Source organism: Nyctibius grandis, chromosome 9 (genome assembly GCF_013368605.1).
Source record: "Nyctibius grandis isolate bNycGra1 chromosome 9, bNycGra1.pri, whole genome shotgun sequence".
NCBI classification, from domain to species: domain Eukaryota; kingdom Metazoa; phylum Chordata; class Aves; order Nyctibiiformes; family Nyctibiidae; genus Nyctibius; species Nyctibius grandis.
Genome location: NC_090666.1, coordinates 25182167 through 25204753, shown reverse-complemented (window position 1 = coordinate 25204753; position 22587 = coordinate 25182167). Strand labels below are relative to the sequence as shown.

Here is a 22587-nt window from a genome sequence, read left to right as displayed (position 1 = left end):
GAGTTTGGAAATCTATCTGGACATCGCTGACAGTCAAGACTTCCTTTGTCAACCCTTTATTTATGTATATAATTTTATTTTAGCACATTTGCTTCTGGCCAAAATTCAGAGGAGAAGAAAGGGCAGGAATCAAAAAAAAAAATCAAAAGCCAGGTCAGTGTCTTCGGATATACCAAAGAAGTTTCACACTTAGGCTAACTATAGGGAGAAGGTTTGGATTAGTTCCCTTTACCATCCAAGCCAAAGAGAAAGCAAAGCCAGAAACACCACACAGGTACCATGGTGGAAAAGTCACAGCTCCTACAACTTGAACTCTTCTTAAGGCTGTTCGAAACAATGCCACAAATGTTTGTTCAGGAGAAAAGTCAAAGAAGGAGGGGGAACCAAGACAGGTGAGGGAGCTAGCAGAAATGAGTTACCACCCCAGGAAATGAGCACCCCTCTTCTCCCCTGCAGTAGCAGGTCACTAAGTTCCCCCCATCTTTAGGGGAACAGGCCCAGTTGTATGTCCCCTTCACTTTTACCTCCAGAGGGAGAGGAGTGGAGTAGTTTGTGACTGATTTTTCACCTTCTCACCCATTTCTCTGCTTCCCATGCAGTCATTTTCTCAGTTACTTTCCACCTGCCTTAAAATGTATTTGAAAAGCCCTTTTACAGTAATCTGAAATAGTTTCTAAAGCCAGTGTTCAAGAATTTTCCTCCACTCCCTCTCATTTCTAACTATATTTTTAGTTTGCTCCTGGTGGTTTTTATAGGTCTCCCAATCCTCTCCTCACTGAGCCAGCTATACTGTTACAAGCCACCTATTTATTGCTTGTACTACTTTTTACATCCCCATTTAACTACATTGGCCTCAGAGGAGCATTAAATGATACGAGCTTCGAGCTGCGGTCTCTCTGCCCATTCCTGAATTATAAAGAAGCTTGATTACCCCAAAACCAGTGACGCTACGCACCCCTACAGAGAGCCCACAGAGGTCTCCAATCTGCTCTCTGTGCCCTTCTTTCACCTGTGGATGCTCCATCTCTCCTTTAGAACTGAAGAATGGGATGCAATAGGGAAATATGGACCTGTGAGTCCCCACATCTCAGACTGCTCACCTACAACGGTGTTTCCCCACATAGGCTGAGTTTAACTGGACAGAAAACAGACTTGGAAGAAGAACTATTAGGCACTCTACTAAAACTACCACCTCTCCCTCATGCTCCCTAATACTTCACTTAGCTTATACATAGGTTAGAAACATGTTTTCATTGTATTTTGTTATGCTCCCTAAAATAGCCCCCTGAGAAAAAGCAATAAAAGGCAACAAAATGCTCATTTAAGCCTGCAATAATGGGAGAATGGGATCATTACCTATACTGCCATTAGCCCACACACCTTAATTACTTTGCGTTTCACTCTCTCTCCAAACTTCTTACAAATATCAGTTACCTCTAATGATGGCTGGAACACCAAACCCAGCCATAAGTCACTACTTGGTCACTTGTCTCACAGCTACAGTTAACTTCAACACTGATGCAAAGCTCTGCAATAGCTTGGCTTTTTAGGACCACTTATCCTTAAATTTTCCCTCAGGCCTACTGCTTTACTGCTTGCATATGTATCTTAGAGAGTCTCTTCCACTTCTGCATGTCCCATGGAAAAAAGTGTATAAGCCTACCACTGTCTTAAAGCAAAAGGCCAGGCCAGGAAAGGTTCGAGTTGTCGTATTCCAGATTCTGAATTCAAACAGAACCACGTGGGCCCCGGCAAAGGTGGCGTTAAAAATCTGAGCTGAGATCTCAAGAGCCACAGGCTCCTAAACTACACTAGGTATCAGCCTTCTTACTCTCCATAAGTTCAAGCACCCACTCTGACAGCACAAACTCCTGTAGGTATTGAACTCAAATAATCAACCCTAATAAGGAAACAACTTTCCCCAGTGTCAATGCCAAGGCAGAAGATGTCACATAATGTATGTCAGAAAGAGAGTTCTGGGGCTGGCTGGCTAGCACCACACTTCGTGGTGAGCCAGCTAGTCCCAGTGCAGGTACAAATGCTCCACTGGACTCAGCACTTCAGATGCACAGTAGGTCTTAGCAGCCTTGCAATAGATCCAGTTGTACACCTGGAAACAAAAAGAGGGCCCAATTCATTCTGATTCACCTCGGGTGTATTTGCAATTGCTGGGATTGAGGTTAAAATAGCTCCCAAGGGTTTCACTTGGCATTGCTTTCTTAACAGGTATTCATTCTCCTTGCCTTCAGCACTGGTGTCGTTGGCTTTATGCAATCACTCTTTAGCAGCACAGAACCAGGTAGATGCTAGAACAGCTGGTACTGTAACTCCATCAGAGCAGGGCAGTAGTTTTCCACGAGCATGAAACTTCTTAATTGGATGCCTCAGCATTATGAGACATGATCCTGTAGGTCTGTCACTGTGCAGTCCTTGAATGAGTGACAAAACATGTACCTAACACCATCCATCTGTCATTTAAGATGCCAAATCCAAACTTCAGATGCTAATCCATCAGTATAAGAATGCATTAGACCCATCCTACTGCAGGTGCCTATGAGAATTATCCTGGGATGCATAAAGAAAGATGGTGTCTCATCAAAAGTTGAACCAGCAATCCTAACCATGGGCTACAAAGCTTTACCAGTGGAAGATGCCTTTTACTCCAGTAGACTTAACAACTACAAACAAAAGTGTCTTTGAACTCACTTCTCTGTGCATCACAAGCCTTCAGTTGCTGTACTCTACAGAGCATGTCAGAAATAACCGAACCAGCTCCAAAAACCTAGAGAGGTATCAGCGGCAACAGAGGCGAGCAAGGACGGCATTCCAGCAGAACTCTTCAGTCCTGCTTAGTTGGCTTGACAGTTTCTAAAACTCTAGTGAACTTGAGTGTCCCTGTATGGCCTCCTGTTCTACAATACATAGCATCATCATCCTGTTGCTACAGGCCATCACCAGCCACAAACCAAGCAGCCAAGTATGAATCCTGGGCTCCTATCCCCTAGACGCTGTGACATTTGTCAAGAGCACCTCTTAGTGCATTCACAGGTTCCACTCATCCAGCAATACTAGCAGTAGCATTGTCTCCATTTTCTCCTATCCCATTTCGATCTGAAGCACAAAGCCCAAAAAGAAGAGATTGTTCAAACTATGTTACAATTTGCTTTGTCACACCAAGAGACACTTTCTAGCCCAGTGCTGAGATTTGAAAATGCAACAACAGAAGCTGGCACCTGCCCTGGAAGATGTGAGAGATGGCACTGCCACACCTGAAAGCTCTGACATAGTTTTAATGTGTGGTCAACATAGCTTCACTGGCTTAAGGAACAACCAAGGAACTTGCTCCTCATATCAGAGCCCTACTTCCTCTTCAAACGGTAGAGCTGCGGAAACTGGTAACCGTGATGGCTTTCTAATTCACAAGTAGGACTCCTGTTGTCATCACAAGGAGGAATAACTTCCTCCTAAGCCAGATCTGATTGCAGAGTCAGGATCAATCTGCTGGGAGGGAGATTACTGTGCTGTGTTTTAAGACAGTGAACAAGGTAACAGTTCATGCCTGCTGTGCTCTTTTCGCAATGGGAAAACAGGTCCATTAGCAAGAATGTTACTCACCAGGCTCTGTTTTTAAGTGCACGTGAGACAAAGCTAAACTGAGAACTCACATGCTGAAGGAAGGGATGAAAATAGGGATGCTTCTTTCCTCATTCAGTTTTTCTCTGCAGCCAATTTTTTGTTTTAAAAGTAATGGGTCTGTTGCCAGGAGCATAGAGAACTCCTGAAAAATCAGCGGCTGTGCGACAGGTAAGAGAAACCCTAGTCCTCGGTGGACAGAAACGATACTGATCAGCCCTCTACTCCACCCTGCCAGCTAAGGCAGCATCCACTGGGCATCCGCAGCCCAAGTCTCTAAGAGCTCTTCCCCACCACTCGCTGGAACCACTCCTCCAACTGGTAATTCTTTTACACTGTTGATTCAACAGGATACACGTGCAAGAGTGCCTTTTCAATGCAAAGTACATGACGACAAAACACTGCCAGTGCTACAGAACTCACACAGAAAGTCCCATTTCACCACTGTACTCTGCCACACCTGCCTGAGTTACACTAGCAAAGCTGGTCAAACGCAGCTCTTGTAACAAAGAGCAGAAGAAAGTTGGGGAAGTGAACTAAGCGGTTGCAGCCCCACTAAGTCAAGAGTTGATACATCGATGCATTCACAAAGAGTTGAATATCTCTGTGATTAATCTCAGAACCATCATGGTTTCCACTACATTGAAAATGGATCCTTTGTGGATCCAATAGGATTACTCACATGCTTCAAGTGATGCATGTTTTTACATATCTAGCTGATTCATGTTCATACGGACTGAAAGATCTGCTCTGTTAGCTATCAGTCCTATAGAAGGGTGGGGTGTTTCTACAGAAAATACCATATAATAATTAACTGAAACCCTGAACTTCCACCTTTTGGTGCAATTTACCCTATAATTTCCATTCCAGACTATACAAAACTGTGTCTGCTTAGCCAATAAAACAATTTAGCCAAGCAACCTCTTTGCTTAGGGTTCAGACAAATCTCCTTTGGTTCAATTTTATGTGTCTAGGTAAGCCCTGTTATCTGCAGCAAGCTATCTCTCAGCATGCCAAACACATCTATTAAACCACAGTAGCTCAGTTACTGTTACCTTGATGCTCAACAACCTGGTAGCAGTCCTTGAGAAACTCCAGTGATCAGCAGACACATTGCAAAACTCCAATCTGCCTTTCAAAGTCTTCATCACTTTGCAAGCTGTCAAAATTCTTGTCATCTTGAAAGTTGCTGATGGGTAAGTGTAAAGAAAACAAGATAAAACAAGATAAACCAAAAATCCGCTTGTATGTACTTCTTCAAGATTTGGTGCAGACAATACCCTCTTGCAGATCACAAGGGAACAGAGACACAGTGGGTGTGCTGGACTGACTGTACAGTGCTGCCCTACACCTTCCCATTTATTCTGCCATTAAAAGTCTCTGGTGCAGCCCCACCTCCTCCCGCCCCTCCTCAGAGGGGTGCTTGCTTAGACACCCTTGCAGCGCTTTTCTTCAGGTTGGTCTCTGAGCAGTTATAGGGGTTGCATCACAGGCCAGACACTAGCTCTGCCTGCTGGAAGACAGCAAAACCTGCTAGAGAAATCACACCCACAGCAATGAAGATAGTCCTCACGCTCTGAAACAAACACTTTACATTTCACTAAGAGACAAGAAACAGGACCCCTTGTTCTCCTAACAGCACATGGTCTAGGCAAATGAAGAGAGTCTGTTTATAGTGTGCTTCTGAGTGCTCTCCAATGTGTGATCTGGGGACCGCACATTAGCTAGTGGTACATTTGAGCCTGTATGCTCTCTTATTGTTTCAGAGTGCCTTCATGTGGCATAAACATTGATAACCACTTTCTTTGGTTGCCTAACTTACTGACAAGCCAAATAAACCTTATCAAAAGCCCACCTGCTTGATTCCTCAGAGACGGAGAGACTGGTTGTTATCCAAAAAGCCAAGCACTGCTGATTGATTGTTTACTTTTCTTTTACTTATTATTCTATCATAGACCTGAATAGATTTGAGTAAAACTGTGTGCTTTCATTCTCCTATTCCAGTTTCAGCAAAGCACAGAATGTATGTGACAATAGCCCAAGTAAACTAGATTTCACCTTAAACTTTTTTCTACCCTGAGCCTCCCAAAGAATACCAAATTTCTTTTAAACTGGTAAAAGACTTGGACAATTTATTTTTTTAGATGGAAACAATTCCAAGTGAGAAGGCAAGAAGAACAAGAAATAAAAATGGACTGCTCCTAGCTGCCCACTGTGTCCTTATAGGTGTGCTCTTGCTTGTAGCTTGTTTTCCATCCAACTCAGTGCCTTTCCTGAGACGGAAACTGCCCAGTCCTCTCCAATCCGTAGTCCTTTCTACCTTTGAGACCTAGCTTTTTGCTCTCTGCTTCCTTCCACAGTTTGTCTGCATGAGTAACATTCTCCCAGCTCCTTGATGTGACTCTCCCGCCCACCACACTCCATGGGTCCTGAAAGCTGCTTTCCCTTGAGCACGCTTCAGAGGGAAGAAGTCACCCTCCCTGTCTACAGAAGTTCAGTTTCCCCCATTACTACTCACTTACAGGAACACAACAAAAAGTAAGAATGAACAAATCAATTTGTAGCGTCATTATTTTATTTTTAATTTGCCTGTGTGGTAGTGGCAGGCACTTCTCTTGTAATTCCCTCAAAATCTCTGTGATCCCTCTGATTTGTCAACCAGTAACACATCAGCCTGACAGGGCAGCTGATGCCTTACTTTACAAATGGGCCTGCTGCCTTCACCACAAGCTAGTCTCTAAAGTCATGCACGATTTTTTAAGCATGGAAGCATTCCACTATAAGATTTTAAATGCATAGTTTTACCCACCAGATTAAAATGTATCAGGGCAGTATACTCTGCACTCATCCACAACTCCACTCCATTGCTTCCTTATGCTGACCATTTTACTTTGCAGAGAGATTGAGAAAATCTGCTCTTTTCAGTTCTGAGTGTCACTGAGAAAGGCCTTCCTGGTGAAGAAAAATAGCTATTGAATAACATGGTTGAGTAAAAATTGTTAGGGACAACAGCTGGAAAAATTTAACTCATGGCCATCATAATGATGGCAAGTTCATAACAGATCAGTTACACGATCAGTTGTTTAATTTTTTTTGGCCTTTTTATATCTTCATACTTATTTATTTTTTCATCCTCTGTATCTATTAGCCAAAGACTCAGCTAAACATGCAGGCAATACAAGGGCAGTTTTATCTGTTTCCAAAGTCAAAGCTGTAAAGATTTTATTGATAGCTGTAATTAGATTGTAGAAGTCAGCCTGTAAAGCAGAATTAATTCCTGTCTTTATGCCTTTTCCCTTTGTTTTCATATACTTTTCTACTCAACTCTTTTTCCTGCAAAGACAGATTCTGACTGCCATCTCTGCTAACTAGCACCTTGCACTAGAAATGGCAAGAATCCTACCAAACCTTAATTATTTCCTGCAGAAGGGAATAATCAATATGAAAAACAGTACAAAATTTGTTTCTAACAGCACAAAGAAATCTTATTCCTAAGTCCCAACCCTGCAGTCCTCTCTCATAGACAGCATGCATGTCTGGGTGAAGGAGAACTCACAGATTTGAGCCCTGAGCCAATGTAAATTAATGGAAAACACAATGTGCAGGTGTTCTTTGAACAAGATGCTCAAACCGCAGGCTGGTGAGGGCTTGAGATACAGTGCAAAATTCAGCCTGTTCTTCTCATGGGTGTTTGGCTGACAAAAGCCTGGTCTGAAGAAAACACGGATGCATTCATACTTTGGATGTAAAACAGTAACTATAACTTGAAACATCTTCCTAATTCTGATTGAATGTTACTTTTTGTTTGGGAGTTCAAACAAACCAAAAAAATATTAAAAAATGTTTTAAACAGAGTTGCTCAAAATCTGATTTTATGAAATACTGCAAGTAGTTATTTGAACTACTGCAGAACTTGTTTTTTTTCAGAGAAACATATTTTTCCTCTTTTAAATTAAAACTTTCCTTCTGTTTTTTTGTTTTCAAAACACAAAGCTAAAAACAAATTTCAGCTAAAAAAAAATAAATGAAGACTTTCATTTTGGTATTTTAATTGAAATGTCAAAAAGCATCAGAATCAAACTGAGATGCAGTTTCACTTTTCTTTAAAAATACTAGTTCAGTCTGGCCGACAGCTGATAGTCATTTAGTTCTGCAAAGTAAATACTTAGCCATGGAAAAAGACTCTCATGCCCAATGCACAGTTTTATAAAATGAAGGAAACGTGCCTCAAAACAACCAAAGTATCCAGAGGCAGTAGCAAATACCAAAGGGATTCAGGATACAAAAGTGTTAATGATCAATCAACAGGCCCTGTGACAGTTTCAGTTAATACCTTATATGACAGTTTTAGAAGCTAATAAAGACTTTTCATTTTGTAGAAGGAAAAAATATTGTAACAAAATAATTGAAAATTTCAAACCAAGGCCATGTGAAAGACAGCTTTTAAAAAAAAAGGCAAATTTCTTGTTAATTCTGCATTGTCTACCTTGGTACCTTCCTTCTTTTCCAAATTTTGTGGATAAGCAGTAACCAAGACAACCTAGTAAAGTTTATATAATGCTTGACAACAAGACTTTTACATATCTATTCCCAGGTTAGAGAAAATCCATTTCAAGGAGATTGAACTTTTCTTTACGGCTTGAGCAGCCCAGGATATACTCATCTGCTGTCTGGGACACGGAGCCCATGCTTCACCCAAACTGGACAAAGATAAGGCTCTTATCTTCAGCAAGAGAAAAAGAATCAACATCTTGAAAATGGGTCAAATTCCATTGCCACTGGGATTAGCAGCTCCTCTTCGATCAGCTGACTCGGAAGAAACCGAGAAAACCCTTGCAGTATCTGAAAGAGGCTGACATTATTCCAAAAGGCCAATTTGCAGAAAACCCTTAGTTAGCTAAAACTGAGTGCCATCAGAAGAGCATTGTCCAAGGGGTAATAACGACTATACAAAGTGCAGTTTGCTCCCAGTGCCACGACTGAGCACCACACCTCAGAGACAACTCTTATTTTCATGTTGATGCAACGAAGAGTGACTGGCCCCAGGAGCCTTAGAGCTACCCGACAGGAGTCTGCAGTATCTGACTTCAGTCCAGAGCTGAAGTCTATTTACCGGAAGATGTTTGGAGGCAGCAAGATTTCTCATTCCCTGACATTTTCTAAAAAGACATTTTTACAAATGGGGGCCACGATTAGGAGTCATCCCTTTTCCCCTGTGATTCCAGAGGCTCATACATTCCACTGGCTTGTTCCCATGGATCACTAAAAAGGCCAAGCTGGCTTTAAGAAACAAAAACAAATCAAAAGGGCTACACAAACACTATCTCCCCCGTGCTACATATTCTTTACACAGTTTTAAAATAACATGACCTTACAAGGCAAGATTAGCTACATTTGCTCAAGAACCATGTTACGCTTGCTTCCTTCTGTGGCAGTCCTAACACTGGTGAATATTTGATAGGTTATCATACTTCAGTGTGTTTGTTGTGGCAAAGGAAAACAAAATCGACTTGCCCTCGATTAGACTATAAATAAATAGGCTTTTATCTAGAATGAAGGCTACAACATAAACCGTCCCTGAGCTGCTAATTTATGCATATAAAACTGTATGTCCATTCGCACAGGCACATACTGTGTTCACTGGACAGTTTTGTAATTTTTCTTTGACTTGATAGTCCTTTTTCCCCAGTTAAATATAACTTCACTAAAATCAAAACTTCTATGACCAAATTGTTTTCAAAGGCATTTTGACCTGGGACAGACCATTTGGTCTATCCTTCTTGGTGGACATCTACAGAGGATCTTGGCCAGACCCATCACACACCACCCTGCAGTCTGTGATCTCAGATCTATGACTAGGGAGACTCAGAAGGGTGGTAAGGAATTGAGCAGAGAGAGAAAGTATCCATCAGAAGAGGTAAGCACCAGATCAGAAGAGCATGTTATAGACATATGTATTTCCTAGAACAACAGGTCCTCACATTTAGGCACTCTCAAATATGATTCACCATAACTGCCACTGGTAGGACAGCTACCTGTTCCCTGGACTACAAAAAAAACCAAATAAAACAGGCTTATTGTTCCCAGCATGTTACTGGGTCAAGCCTAAAGCTAGGCTCATTTTGAGGAAAAAAGCAGCTCCACTGAAATGGTGGAACACATGATGAGTCCCAACGATTAGCTTATGGGCTAGTACCTTGAGTATTTAGGTAAAGTATTATCTCCCATCTTTATTCAACCAAGCTTGTCCTGAGCAGGAAATATTCTACTAATAATACGCTCTAACATTTCTTTTACTACAACAGATGTCATATCCAGTGACAGGACACGGGGGAATGGCTCAAAGCTGCATCGGGGAGGTTCAGGCTGGACGTTAGGAAGCATTTCTTTACCAAGAGTGTGGCCAAGCACTGGAACTGGCTTCCTAGAGAGGTGGTCGATGCCCCAAGCCTGTCAGCATTTAAAAGGCATTTGGACAATGCCCTCAATACCATGCTTTAACTTTTGGTCAGCCCCGAATTGGTCAGGCAGTTGGACTGGATGATCGTTGCAGGTCCCTTTCGACTTCAGTATTCTATATGAGAAGAAACAGAAAGTTTTGCACAGAAAGCTTCTTCCCTAACTTCAAGAGAATAAAAGTTAATTAATCTTCCCTTTGGTATAAATATATTTACCCTTTGAAAAGGAAATACACAACATTTCTCTCCAGCCTAGTTTCTTACCCTTTAGCACCAGTCTATGCAGTGCTAGATGTTCCTGGTTTTGGTGGGAGGGAGAGTTAACATTTCATAGGAGTTACTTAACATGGCCTTGGCCTCTTACCATATGTACAGCATCCCTGATCAATCAGCATTTTCCTTGTTGCTTCATGCCTGGTGCTCCAGATTGGAAGGATTTGCAAAATTTGTTTGTCTTTTTTCTTCTCACTCCTACTTTTTTTTTTCCCTTCCTGTGGTTACCCTGGGGGAAAAAAAGATAAAAAGCTTTGGCTCTTGTACACTGGGCTATGCACTGAAGCATTTGCTTCAACTTACAGATAGGTACACATTAGGCAGATACATGCCTGAGGATGGAGATCTCTTTAAAGAGCACAGCAAATTCTTGCTATATGGATCTATAATGTCATTTAGCTGGGAAGGAGGAGAAGGGACATGATTTTGACTGACTGAAAAACATTTTTAGAGCAGGAGAGCAAAGATGTTTGAAGAAGTAATGGATGCTGTCAGGTAAGTGTTCAGGACTTTAACCCCAGAACTCCAACACTGTCTCAGCTAGTATTTTTAGAATAGCAAGGAAACTTTATGAGTGAGTTAATTATAAGACTATATCATGTTCCATGGGGATGAGAGACACTTGATAAAGTTTTATACCCAGCAATACATACTGCTGTACTTCAACAAATACAGCCCTTTACACTAGCATTTTCCTTAGCAAAACCCCCAGAAATAGGCTCCTCCCCACAAAGACCAGTTGGCTTAAAGAGAGTCTATGCTTTTGAGGAGGGGCTTTTATTGCACACCTTAAAAGAGGGCACACAACCCTGGCAGATGTGTCAGTGGGACCAGTGCAGTAGGCTTTGGGTGTGGTTAGGCTGCCCTTTCCCTGAAGATATTCTGTATTATAATGTCCCTGTCACTCATTTCATTCTGCCACCTAGCAATGTTCAGCAGGGTTTAAATTAACCACCTCATGGGAATAAATCACTATATATCCAAAGGCAGCAGAGTCCTACTTCTTAATTCATTTGAAGAAGGCAGGATCTCAAATACCGAACCATTTTGTCTCACTCAGCTTCAGGAAACACCAAGCACATGATCCCTGAGGAATACTAGGGAGGCCCAGTTCATACTGATAAGGCCAAGGTAACACAAGATGCTTTTCCTTCTTCCTCTAAGCATACAGACCTCCCCTCCATGAGAGCACAGTAACTAACCACAGAGCTGGAGACATCCCAAAGGCTCATCTGGCTGATGCTCCTCCAACAGCCCTCTGAACTGGCTGGTATCGAGTTCCTTGCACAGCCACAGTCAGGACAGTGTCAACATGGTACAGTACTATCAGAAAAATCCACATCTGTGGATTTGCTTTGTTTAGCCCCACAAGAGTCAAAGCTGAGGTCTGAATATATCAAGTATACGGGTTTTTTTATGCCTGTTTCATCTAAGAGCTGTAAACACAGGCTTCAGTGTTCAGATAGTTAACTTCATGAACAGATGTGGTTACAATATTATCAGATTTTAGTAAAATGAGCAATCAAATTGTAAAGGAGAGTAGTACAAAGGTAGCTTATTCACTTTTCTGTGCTGATTAAAGTAATTTAAATACTCCGTTTTCCATCTTTATACACTGCCAGAAATAAACCAAAATAAATTCTATTCATTTATTTACACTTCCTATGGACTCCATCATGCTACAATCCATTATAACCAAAGCACTCATAAACTACCACATCCAGAGCAATGAATTTGCACTAACCTGATAAAAATCCCCAAGATCTAAGTACAACTGGAACATTTTAATTTCATTACTCTGCCCACAGAGGTCTCAACAACAGCATGTGCTTTGGAGAGCACAGCAAAGATAAGGAGTTGGCTTACATAGACCACATGGTCAAGAAGAGCTTCAGTTTGTCATTTCTGACTTGAGGGAGGAAATAAGGCTTGAAAAAATACAGATCCCCTCAGAATCGGGAGCACTTAAACAGCAGGTATCCATACAGTGAGGCGTCCAAGATCACTGGCTGTTACCACTCATGGTAAGCTGACATGTTGTCTGAGAAACTCTGGTTCAAGCCTAGCCCAGGGTTGTTCAAATACGGAAAAAAAATACATTGAAGTGCTGCTTTGTCTGAACAACTGCATATTAGTGCATCCACTGCCTGTAACACAGGCTTCTTACAAGCATTATCTCCATCTCATACAGCTGTCCAGAAATCAGATGCATCCCTTATTGCACAGGAGTCTCTCAGACTACAGAACAGGACCACCAAAGCTGATACATGAAAGCTGAAGCAAGGGAGAAGGTGACAATTTGAAATGTTAGCATCTGAAGTGTCATAGCATGTCTGGTGCAGAAAAAAAAATGAGTTCTCTAAACCAGACTCCTAGGGGTAAGAAAGCTTATCAAGGGACAACTTTGTAAAAAAGCACTGCTGAATTCTTCCAAGCAATGCAGAAGGGCCACAGGTAACTGTGATACAACCTGCTGCTGTCTGAGCCGCACACAGTCCGCCTCTGAGCAGCAAGAAGTCACAGAAACAGAAAGTACTGTTTGAACTAAGCTCACTGTTTAGAAAGGATATAGTGGAAAGAGTATATCAGCTGGTAGGCAGGGTGGATGGAAATATTATTAGGGACATTATCCGCAAAAGAGTGCTTTACACAAGTGCTGCCTCTTTCCTGTTCCAGTCAGGGAGTCAGCCAGTCATGCACTCCAGCAATCACATTTCCAGACAACCTAATTCTCTGTCTCCTTCCCTTCTGCCCCTAGCAATCCCCCTGCAGCTGCGGCACACTCAGGAGTGTGCTTTGAAGAATTGGGAAGCTCATTTTGGGCAGCATGGGTCTGATTTCCAGCATCAACAGCAGAAGAAATTGGTCTCAAGCCATGACTTTGGAAGAGACTCAAACTTTTTATTCTGCTGATTCACATGAAGCTTAAAACCTTTACCCATACAAATTTCTGGCCTTACCCTAGCCCTCCTCCTCTCCTGACCCTTCATCCTGGCAAAATACACTTTTCATCAGAGCTCTGACCCAAATACATTTACCTGTGCAATCCAGCAGGTAGAACAGCAGTTCTGGTACGCTGTGAATGCTTCCAGTTTTCTGTTTACCACCATCCTCTTATTATCAGCTTCCTATAACAGATGGACTGTAATTTCATATGCACAAAAGATTCCATAACTGGGTGGGAGAAGCAGGAAGGGCTGCTGCTTCAGCAGCAAGAACCCGGGGAGGGGGGTGGGGGGGGAACTGAAGATTTTGGAAGAAATATAGAGACCTGTGTTTAAGCACCAGCCCAGTATCAGGTATTAATATAGTTGCAGCTAGGGCAATTCAGACTGCCTTCGCTTGCCAATTCTGCCTTTTTTCCAGGGAAATGCGTTCCATGAGATGCAGCTAAAGATATGATAGATCTCTGTTTCAAGCTACTATGTTCCTTCTGTTGGGACAGCACCCATTTTGATAACATTAGCTGTAATGCTCTCTAATTAAGGTCCCTAACAGCATTTCCATCCATCTTGCCAGTCAGCTAATATATACTCTCTCCAAATTTGCAAATGATCACAAGGGGAACTGAAATGATTTTCATTCTTTCAGTGCTTGCATCCCCCTGGAAAAGTCATGATGCAACCCTTTTAAGGCTTCTCCAAAGGGCAAATAAATAATAACTAAAAATCATACCAGCAAAATAAGGAATGAGAAATTCTTTATGTTTTGACAGTCATCAGCTTTCAAACTCACCACACTGGAAATGCTGTGGTGTTATGCACACCCTTTTTCCACCCTCCACGTGCCTAAAATAATACATATGGGACACTTCCATCACAGTGCTCCAAGGATGAAGAATATGTAGGCACTAAAGCCACATCTGTGTCATTTAGCAGTCCTTCACAGGCAAACCTGTGGTTGCTTTGCCTGTGTTCATAATCCATTCAGCACAAGACAAGCCCAAAACAGAAGCTCCTGAACTTTATGGCTTGAACACAGCACTGCTGCTGACCAAATGAAGGAACTTCTGGTTTCACACTTGTTTTTTCTCCTGCCTCTCGGACAGGCCTGCCTGCAAGGGCCATATCAATGTATCTTTAGTCATTCAAACTGGGAACACCACCACCTAATCTAGCTAAACAAGCACAGGATAATCTGCAGAGTGGCAGACATTTTAAGTGCCAAATATCTTCACCATCTTTGGGAAGGCTCCCTCCTTGTGCACCAGGTTTCTTCTTGTTTGCACTGTACACTGTTTTGAAAACTGCTTGAAAGGGAAAACTAGAAAATGAGAAATTAGAAATTAGTTAATTGCAGAACAGAATCCTACAGTAGTAATATCTTCAGCATAACATGTATACCTATACTCTGAGCAATTCATTTCCTTTCATCTGCATCATAACAGAAATCACAAGAAAGCAAACTGAGATGAAACATTCTTGCAAGGTGGGAAGCCACGAGGTTGAGAGTGTTGCGAAGAAACTGCCACTTTGCTTTGGACAACATTACGAGTTGGCAAAATATTTTCAATCCTTAACAGCTAAGATTTAAAAAGCCCTTCTGAAAACAAAAACATGGCAAAATATATAAAAGACAAGGAGAGCAAGAAACTCTCCGTCACACAGCAAGCTCTGTTCCTGTGTTCCAGGCAGCAACCCATCAAGAGATGTCACTCTCTGGAGAAGAAAGCGTGGCGCTGTCTCCTGGCACTGCTAGCATGGCTCGTGGCTGAGTGACAGGCAGCTGTGCTGGCCCTGTGCCAGTCAGGATGAGTCCTCACTCCGAAAGCCTCAGCACAGCAGCTTGCTTTCTTTAAAGAAAAAAAAAAAAAGCACGCAGAGTGGATGGACACATGCGAGGTACAAAATAGCGTTCTCTAAGGTCAGGTGCACATCCAAGCCTGCATTTCTGCAGTGTTTTAGTCAGGGGCACCTCTTTCCCTGGGGACAGTGAGGTCCAGCCTCAGCAGAGCTGTGTGAGGGTCACATGGGAAAAGCCCTGCTGATCTATTTTCTTTTTGTGCTATGCATAAACCTCAGGGGTGCACACAGCAGCACCAACCCCAGCACCACAGCTGAGGAAGAGGAGCTTCACCACACCTGCCTGTTGAGATACCCACTAGTTATGAAGATTCTTTACCACCATTTCTAGCATGCTTATGTTAATGACTGATTAACACTCCAGTCCCTGTTCGGTCATAAAACTGTCAACACAATTAAACCTGTGTCAAAAAAGGACAATCTGACCACCTCCATCCTCTACATCCAAGGCAACTCCAAGCCTAGCTTCACTCCGGGAAGCACCCAGCTACATTTGGGGCATACCAGGCGCTGGAAGTCTTTGCAAAGAGCCATTCTGAACATTCGAACCATGAGAAAAAGAGTTCAACAGAAGTTCACATCTTATTAGCCTCCAGAGTATTCAGCACAAGACAGAAATCTCTAGGAAATTAGGTTGATTAGGTGGCATTACACATTTATATGGGGCAGGTTTTAAAGTAGTTTATTTAGAAGCTGTGTCAAGGCTTCTGTGTACTGACTCTGTTAATTACAGCTATTACTAGCACCGGGACTGTGTTAGGTGATGCTAATGAACACCCGCCTCTTGTAGGTGTGTGACTCGCTGGCTCTACCTGCAGGAGGGAAGAGGGGCTGTAAGGGGCTGTGTAAGCTACAGGAAGAATTCTAGGATACCGGTTGTGAGGAAACATCTTGGGCTGAGACTGAGCCACAGATTTTATCACAGCCAATCTCCAAGCAGTAGGAGACTGACAGTGCACTACCTGCTCTGACTTGCTTTGCATCAGAACGGGAATCTCTCCTTCCTTACCAGCTGCCTTCCCTGTTGGGTCTAAAGTCTGAAAATGCCAGCCACAGCATTCATGAAATGAACGGATCTCTACCTGGTTTCCCTGAAGGAGACAAGAAGCTCTGAAGAAGTCCCTCCTCAGAGCCAGCCACCACCTCCCTTTCCAGTGACAGGAAGAGCCACAGAAACACAACAGTCAGCAAGAAGCCTAGCAGGGGCAGGGGACAGGAATCATGGTGAGTGATCTTGATGGGGAATCTAGGAGGACTGATCTTCAGAAAGCTGCAGAGAGCGACGGGTGCTCTGAGAAACAGCACGTACCTGAAACCTACCAAACGGCAAACCTGGGACCTGACGGCACATATTTACTGACCAGGACAAATCTACACAAATCTATTACCATAAAGGTGGATGTGGAGAATATCAAGATACTGGCACAGGTGCCAAAGCATTGCTGGATCAGAACAGACCTTGCAGTGCTGCCTGGGTGTCCCAGTTGCCAGTGGCATAGACACTCAAGATTGAAGGTCCTTTGAAAACATGACACCCAACAGTTTCCCCAAAAAAACATTTGCACACTTTGAGCAATCGCAGATTCCATTATAAGGAAGGGGTAAAAGGTACCTTCATAGGGTACCAAATGAAACAACAGGGTCCTTTCAGTGCCCCTCAGAGCCCTTAGATCACCTGTAAAAACTATTTTTATTGCTCAGTGTCATGACGACCCTGGTCACTGCCACCCCAAACTGTTCACACGGCTAAGCAAACAACTCAACAGTCACGCTTGTGCACTGCTCATCCTGTAGACGTGCAAAGGTGAATGCAGGGGCAGACAGATGTCAAATACAGAGTCAGGCTGAGCAATCAGCCATAGCCACATCATGTTTTCATCGGTGATCACGTCCAATCCTCACACTGAACTTTAAAGACAGCATTAAGGATGCAAGTGCCCTACACAGAACTGCTTTAGTCATTACAGCAAAGCAAAAGAAATCTGACTTGATGTCAGTCCTGTCCAGGGATCAAAGTGTGTCAAAGTCGCAGCAAAGCCTACTGTCTTCCAGATGACCTCCTTACCAAAACAGAATGCTTCATCCAGCTCTCAGCAGTTTCCTATCTGGTTTTCCTTGCTCCTGCCCACAAGTAGCCCTTACTGATCTCCTCTTCTCAAAATCAGGTCTGCTCTCCAACCTCTTTCATTTGCTAAGAAAGAATGAATTTCCATTGCATTGGGGGTCAGTATCCCATGGTCCACGAAGAGGGGAAAATGGCAAAATGTCACAGAGGATTGCTATGTGCATTTCTGCAAATAGTCCTGGGCCTGATGTGGAGAACCGCTGATCTCTGCTCATTACTCACGACAGAAAACAGCCACACACCCTGCACTGAGTAGTGCAGAGCTGCTTTCCCCGTGTGCCAGGCAGAGCAAGCCTCCTCCAGCCTCTCGCTTGTGGGACAGGGGCATCTAGTGGCTGAGCCCCCAAAGAGCAGGGTCAAGCCACAGCCACAAGTTGCAGCTACACTGCAATTAGGGATGTGTGGTAGCTTAAGTGGGACGCAGCTGCTGCCGACACGGAGACAGATCATTACAAAACTGTTCGGCTATTAACTGCTCTACCCACGCTAAGATGTCACAAAGCAAAATACAAACACGTAGTATCAGGCACATCAGCTCAGATAAAATCCTCCAATACCAGCCTTCATGTCAGGTGCTCAGGGAACAGCATACTCACAAACACATGCAGTGACATTCCCTAACACAGTCTTGTAACTCCCAGAAGCTGGTGGCTCAGGCACCTCCCGTGCACAAGCACAGGGGTATCTTTTTACCTGACAACCCTGTCACACCTTAACTATATGAATAATCTCCTTCACCTTTGAATGCTGCTCCAGTCATTTCAGTTGATGTCTGCTAGCTTTGAAAGCCAGTGTGTCACCTTCCCCTGTTCATATTTGTGACACTGTTCAAGACTTTATAGACATCTACTACAGCCCTCTTTAGATGTCTCTTTTCCAGCCCGAATAGTCCTAACCTGGCTACTTAGTCCTTGCACATAAGCCATTCCACATAGTTGATGAGCTTTTTTTTGGCCTGGTTAGTTCTATAACTTGAACCCCTTCTAGTTCAGCTATACTGTTTGAGATAAGAACAAAACTAAACATAGTATTTGAGATGCAGGTGAACCATGGACATACATAACGGCATTCTCAGTTTTGTGCTCTTTTCCCTTCCTAGTAACAACTGACTTTCTTTTGCCTGCTAGTGAGGAATGAGCTGGTGTTTTCACAGAACCACCTACTACATCTCTGAGATGTCTTTTCTGAATGGGAATTGCTAGCTCAAAGCCCACCACTGTGTGCGTGCATAGAGTCAGGACTGGTTTTTACTGAGTACTTTGCTTAACATCTGGCCACAATAAATGCAGGCAGGATATAGGTGAGCTGTGCCCCAGATATATTATCAATATGATCGACTAGCTTAGTTCAGCTTCTCTGACCAATACTCAGACTTTGATCCCTTCATAGATGCTGCTAAAAGAAAAAATAATCAATGCCAACTGCAGTCATGCTTACTGCGAATGGGAAAAAGGAATCCAATAAAATAAGATGCTTTTTCCCCCTTCTGGATATCCTTCTAAAATGAAAAATTTTACTGTCATAATGCCAAGATATAATGCTTGCTCTACCTTCCAAAAACAAATCTACTTAGCTTCAGAATGGCACTAAGATCTTCAATCTCTTAATATACATTTGAGTTTTTATTGAGATCAAATACAGTGAGCCATGGCTCTAATACCAAAGAATAGCAAAGATTCTAGGATTATCACTGCTTTATACACAGCATTACAGCTGAAACAACATCTGATACTCAAAATTGTTATTTTAAAAGAGGAAAAGTACATTGTTGACTTTGATCTTTCATATGTCTTAGGACACTTTGGACATCAATCCTAAATATGTAGTATCTTTAGCCATGCTGCTGTGAATAAATAATGTGTAAGAGAGGCTAATAAATACAGCTGGGAGGCTTCTCGCTTTTACTCTGTACTGTCTGAAGCTTGAACACAAAGAAGCCCACACAAAAAAAAAGACACAAAACAGAGATGGAGAGATAAATGTCACAACTTGCATTATGTTTCTTAACTGTCCACAAAATTTGGTATTGCAGTAGTTCTGTGAACACACTGAGACATCCCCAGGGCGATTTTTCAGCAGGCCTCTCCCACCACCCAAGTACTTTGTCTGTGCAGTTTTCCAGGGCATTCCCAAACAGCAAGGATAACCATGCTCTGCAGAGCATTTCCACACAGAGCCTCCCAAATCCCCTTTTCTACCTGACAAGGCCGTGAAGGACACCTCACCCTTGCTCACTGCACTGCCTCACACGCAGCACGCAGTCGCAAAGGCAGAACAAGCAACCCTCACATTTATTATTATGGGACTACCATGCCAAGCCCATCTGGTCCACAGCATGAAGGCCACTGTCTGAGGTCAAACCAACCCTGAGAGGAGGCTATGCAGAGGGATAGATGCCAAATCACCATTTTGGAAAGGCCACTTTAAGTCTACACCTACACTGCCCAACTTTGACATCTACTGACTGCAGATTAGCGGTAGGTGAGATTACAGAACTGATGGATGCCTACAGCCAGTGAAGGGCGGTGACCCCAGGAGGAGGCACCTCCGCTCAGGTAGGAGGTGTTTCAGCAAGTCCCCAGGCAGGACACCAAGTTGTCTGTAGGCAGTTGTAACATCTGGCAGAGATCTGAGATTCACATCCTCACTGGAATGAGGAGGGAGCAGACACCCAGGCATCCCAAGGTTCTCTTCAGGGAGGCCTGTGAAACATCAATTTTAGCCATGTAACTTCAGGACCCACAGACATGCTACCAGTCCAGCAGGGACTGCCAGGATCCTTTTGCTGCCAAACTTTGGTAAGGAATTGTCTTTTAGTCAATGCTGTGGAGCAGAAAATATTATACACTGTTCTTTTCTCACCGGTACAAAGATTTTGAGACATATTTTCAATGACTGATTGTGAGACACTTCAGAAACTGAGATTTTTCTAGGGCTAACTTTGTGATGGGACTGCCAGGAAGGCTCCTGGAGCCTGTTTTCTCACCTTTTTCTCCACCTACTCTGACAGCTGCTTCCGCACAAAATTAGTCTCTAGACGTGTTCTGAACAGATTCGTTTTCTTTGTTTTTTTTCCAGTGAATCCAGCATGACCCTTTTCAGCAAAGCAAAGAAACAAGCTCCTCACCCCCAAATACCTCAGAGAGACTGGGATTGCAATGAGGACATGGGAGCAGCTTCCCTTTCAGGCTCATTTCCTTCTTACAACCCCTATCCTGCATGGGCAAGTTACTAAGGATGAATCAGGAGTCACTTACCTGGGCTCTGGGTGACAGCCACAAGTGAGATACTCCGGATTTATCCTGGGCAGCAACAGGTCCATCAAAGCCTAAGTGACAACGACCATTTAGAAAATAACATACTGAAACATAACTCCTTGGCAGGGTGGGTGAGGAGAACAGGCAGAATAATTCGGGAGAAGCATCTTTGCCTTGAAGTGATCTGGAGGAAAAAAAAAAAGGATCTGAGAGGAATCAAAGAAAGACTCTGAAGCTGAAATGGTGCGCCTTATGCTAGAAGTTAATACTGAACTATGCCTGAGGGAAGGAGGGCAGTGAATATTGTTTTGACCTGCAGTTGGAAGGAAAGACTCTAATGCAGTGCTGTGAATTTGGCCGTAAGCAGAAGACCCCATGTTATTTTTGCTGATGCTAGAGCTGCCTCTCTGAATACTAAAGCTGCACAGTCCTTGAATGCAAGGCAGTGTTGACATGATTGAAATTCACTAAACAAGGAACAGCTGAGTGAAAAAGGAACTGAAAGTGAACATAATTGTGATTCCTTCTTTTCTGCTTGTTTCTCACCATCTCCTGCAATATTTTTTTTTCTTTTCTTTGAGCTCTGATTTTACGGATTGTAATAAAGAATGGACACATGGACAGACAACCAGAATCCCTTATATAATACAATTGTCCCAAGCATGAATGTAGCAGGCTAACGTATTCCCATGCATGTTCTCAATCAGCACCAAAAGGTAAATTCTTAGAGCAGCTGTTTCCCCTAAACCCATCCAGATGGATTTAGCTCCTACAAGGGGCAGTGCCACTGCACTTAGACCTCTACAAGCCACCAAGAGTTTCAAGCTCAGACACATTTATTTGCGCTTCCCTGAGAGGCACACAGGCAAGCCTGCAGAGCTAGAAGTGTTGGGGAGCTCCAAAGCTGTGCCTGTCATGCACTTCAGTGAGCCAGACCTCAAGCAGGGATGTCACAACCTGTCTCAGGCCTACAGGTCAGGAAAAGGGGAACTGGGTACAGCATCACACCAGGCAGCAAGGCCTAGACTCAGAAATACAGCACACGAGGACAACTTAGCCCCATGAATGCTACCCCATTTCCAAAGGTACACTGTACATGGCTGGCTGCACAGGGGCACATGACCACAGGTGGGCTGCAGGGAGACCCTTGTCACCAGGGCATCACAGCTACATGGCATTTGGGATGAAAAGCAGGAGGAGAAGTTACACTGCTTGGGGCTACGAGTCGCAAGGACCTACTCTTCAGTCACGAGGAACACATGGCCAAGCTGGCATGGGAGAGACACAGCAGCTCGGCAGAGACAGCAAGGGAAAGCCTCTGTCACTTGTCCAGGCCTGGCCCCAACCCAGGTGAGGAACTACCGCTGCTGGAGGGGAGCAGGACTCAACACGTGCTCCTTGGACTGACCCTCTGCCACCACCTGCACCAGCTGGGCACCACACCAATGGGGCAACCAGCCCCACAGGGCTGACCACATGATGCCCATCCTCACAAGACCCCAAAATCCCTAGGGCCAGCTGCAAGGGGCCCCAAACCCCACAGGGCCTGCAAGCCCCATAGGGCCAGCTGAATCAAACCCCACAGTGCCCCTAGACCCCACAGAGCCAGCTGCAAGGGGCCCTAAACCCCATATGGCTCCCTAAACCCCACAAAACCAGCTGCAATGGGCCCCTAAACCCCACAGGGCTCCTAAACCCCACAGCACTAGCCACAAGGGGACCCTAAACCCCACAGAGCCAGCTGCAAGGGGTCCTTAAACCCCACACAGCTCCCTAAATACCAGAGGGTCAAAAAAAAAAAAAAGGCCCCTAAACCCCACAGAAGCAGCTGCGAGGGGCCCTTAAATGCAAAAGCGCTCCCTAAACCCTACAGAGCCAGCCGAAAACAACCTCTAAACCCCACGGAGCCAGCTGCAAGGGGCCTCTAACACACCCCCCGAGCCCCTGAAGCCGCACGGTGCGGCCTGACCAAGAGAAGCGGAGCAGCAGCGGGACTTATACCGACACCCGCTGCCTTCCGGGGCGGAGCGAGGGCGGAT

At 43.9% G+C, this 22587-nt stretch overlaps 1 protein-coding gene across 1 annotated transcript in view; it reads right to left on the bottom strand.

Moving 5' to 3' along the window:
- CPS1 (carbamoyl-phosphate synthase 1) overlaps positions 1 to 6470 on the bottom strand; it is a 98467-nt gene extending 91997 nt beyond the window's left edge. The window contains exons 1-2 of the mRNA XM_068407709.1: positions 6443 to 6470; positions 4689 to 4822 (exon numbers count right to left, since the gene is read on the bottom strand). Coding sequence (XP_068263810.1) covers positions 4689 to 4811 — 123 coding nt within the window. The 5' untranslated portion in view covers positions 4812 to 4822; positions 6443 to 6470. The remainder of the gene's footprint in view (positions 1 to 4688; positions 4823 to 6442) is intronic.
- Between the last annotated feature and the right edge of the window lie 16117 nt (positions 6471 to 22587).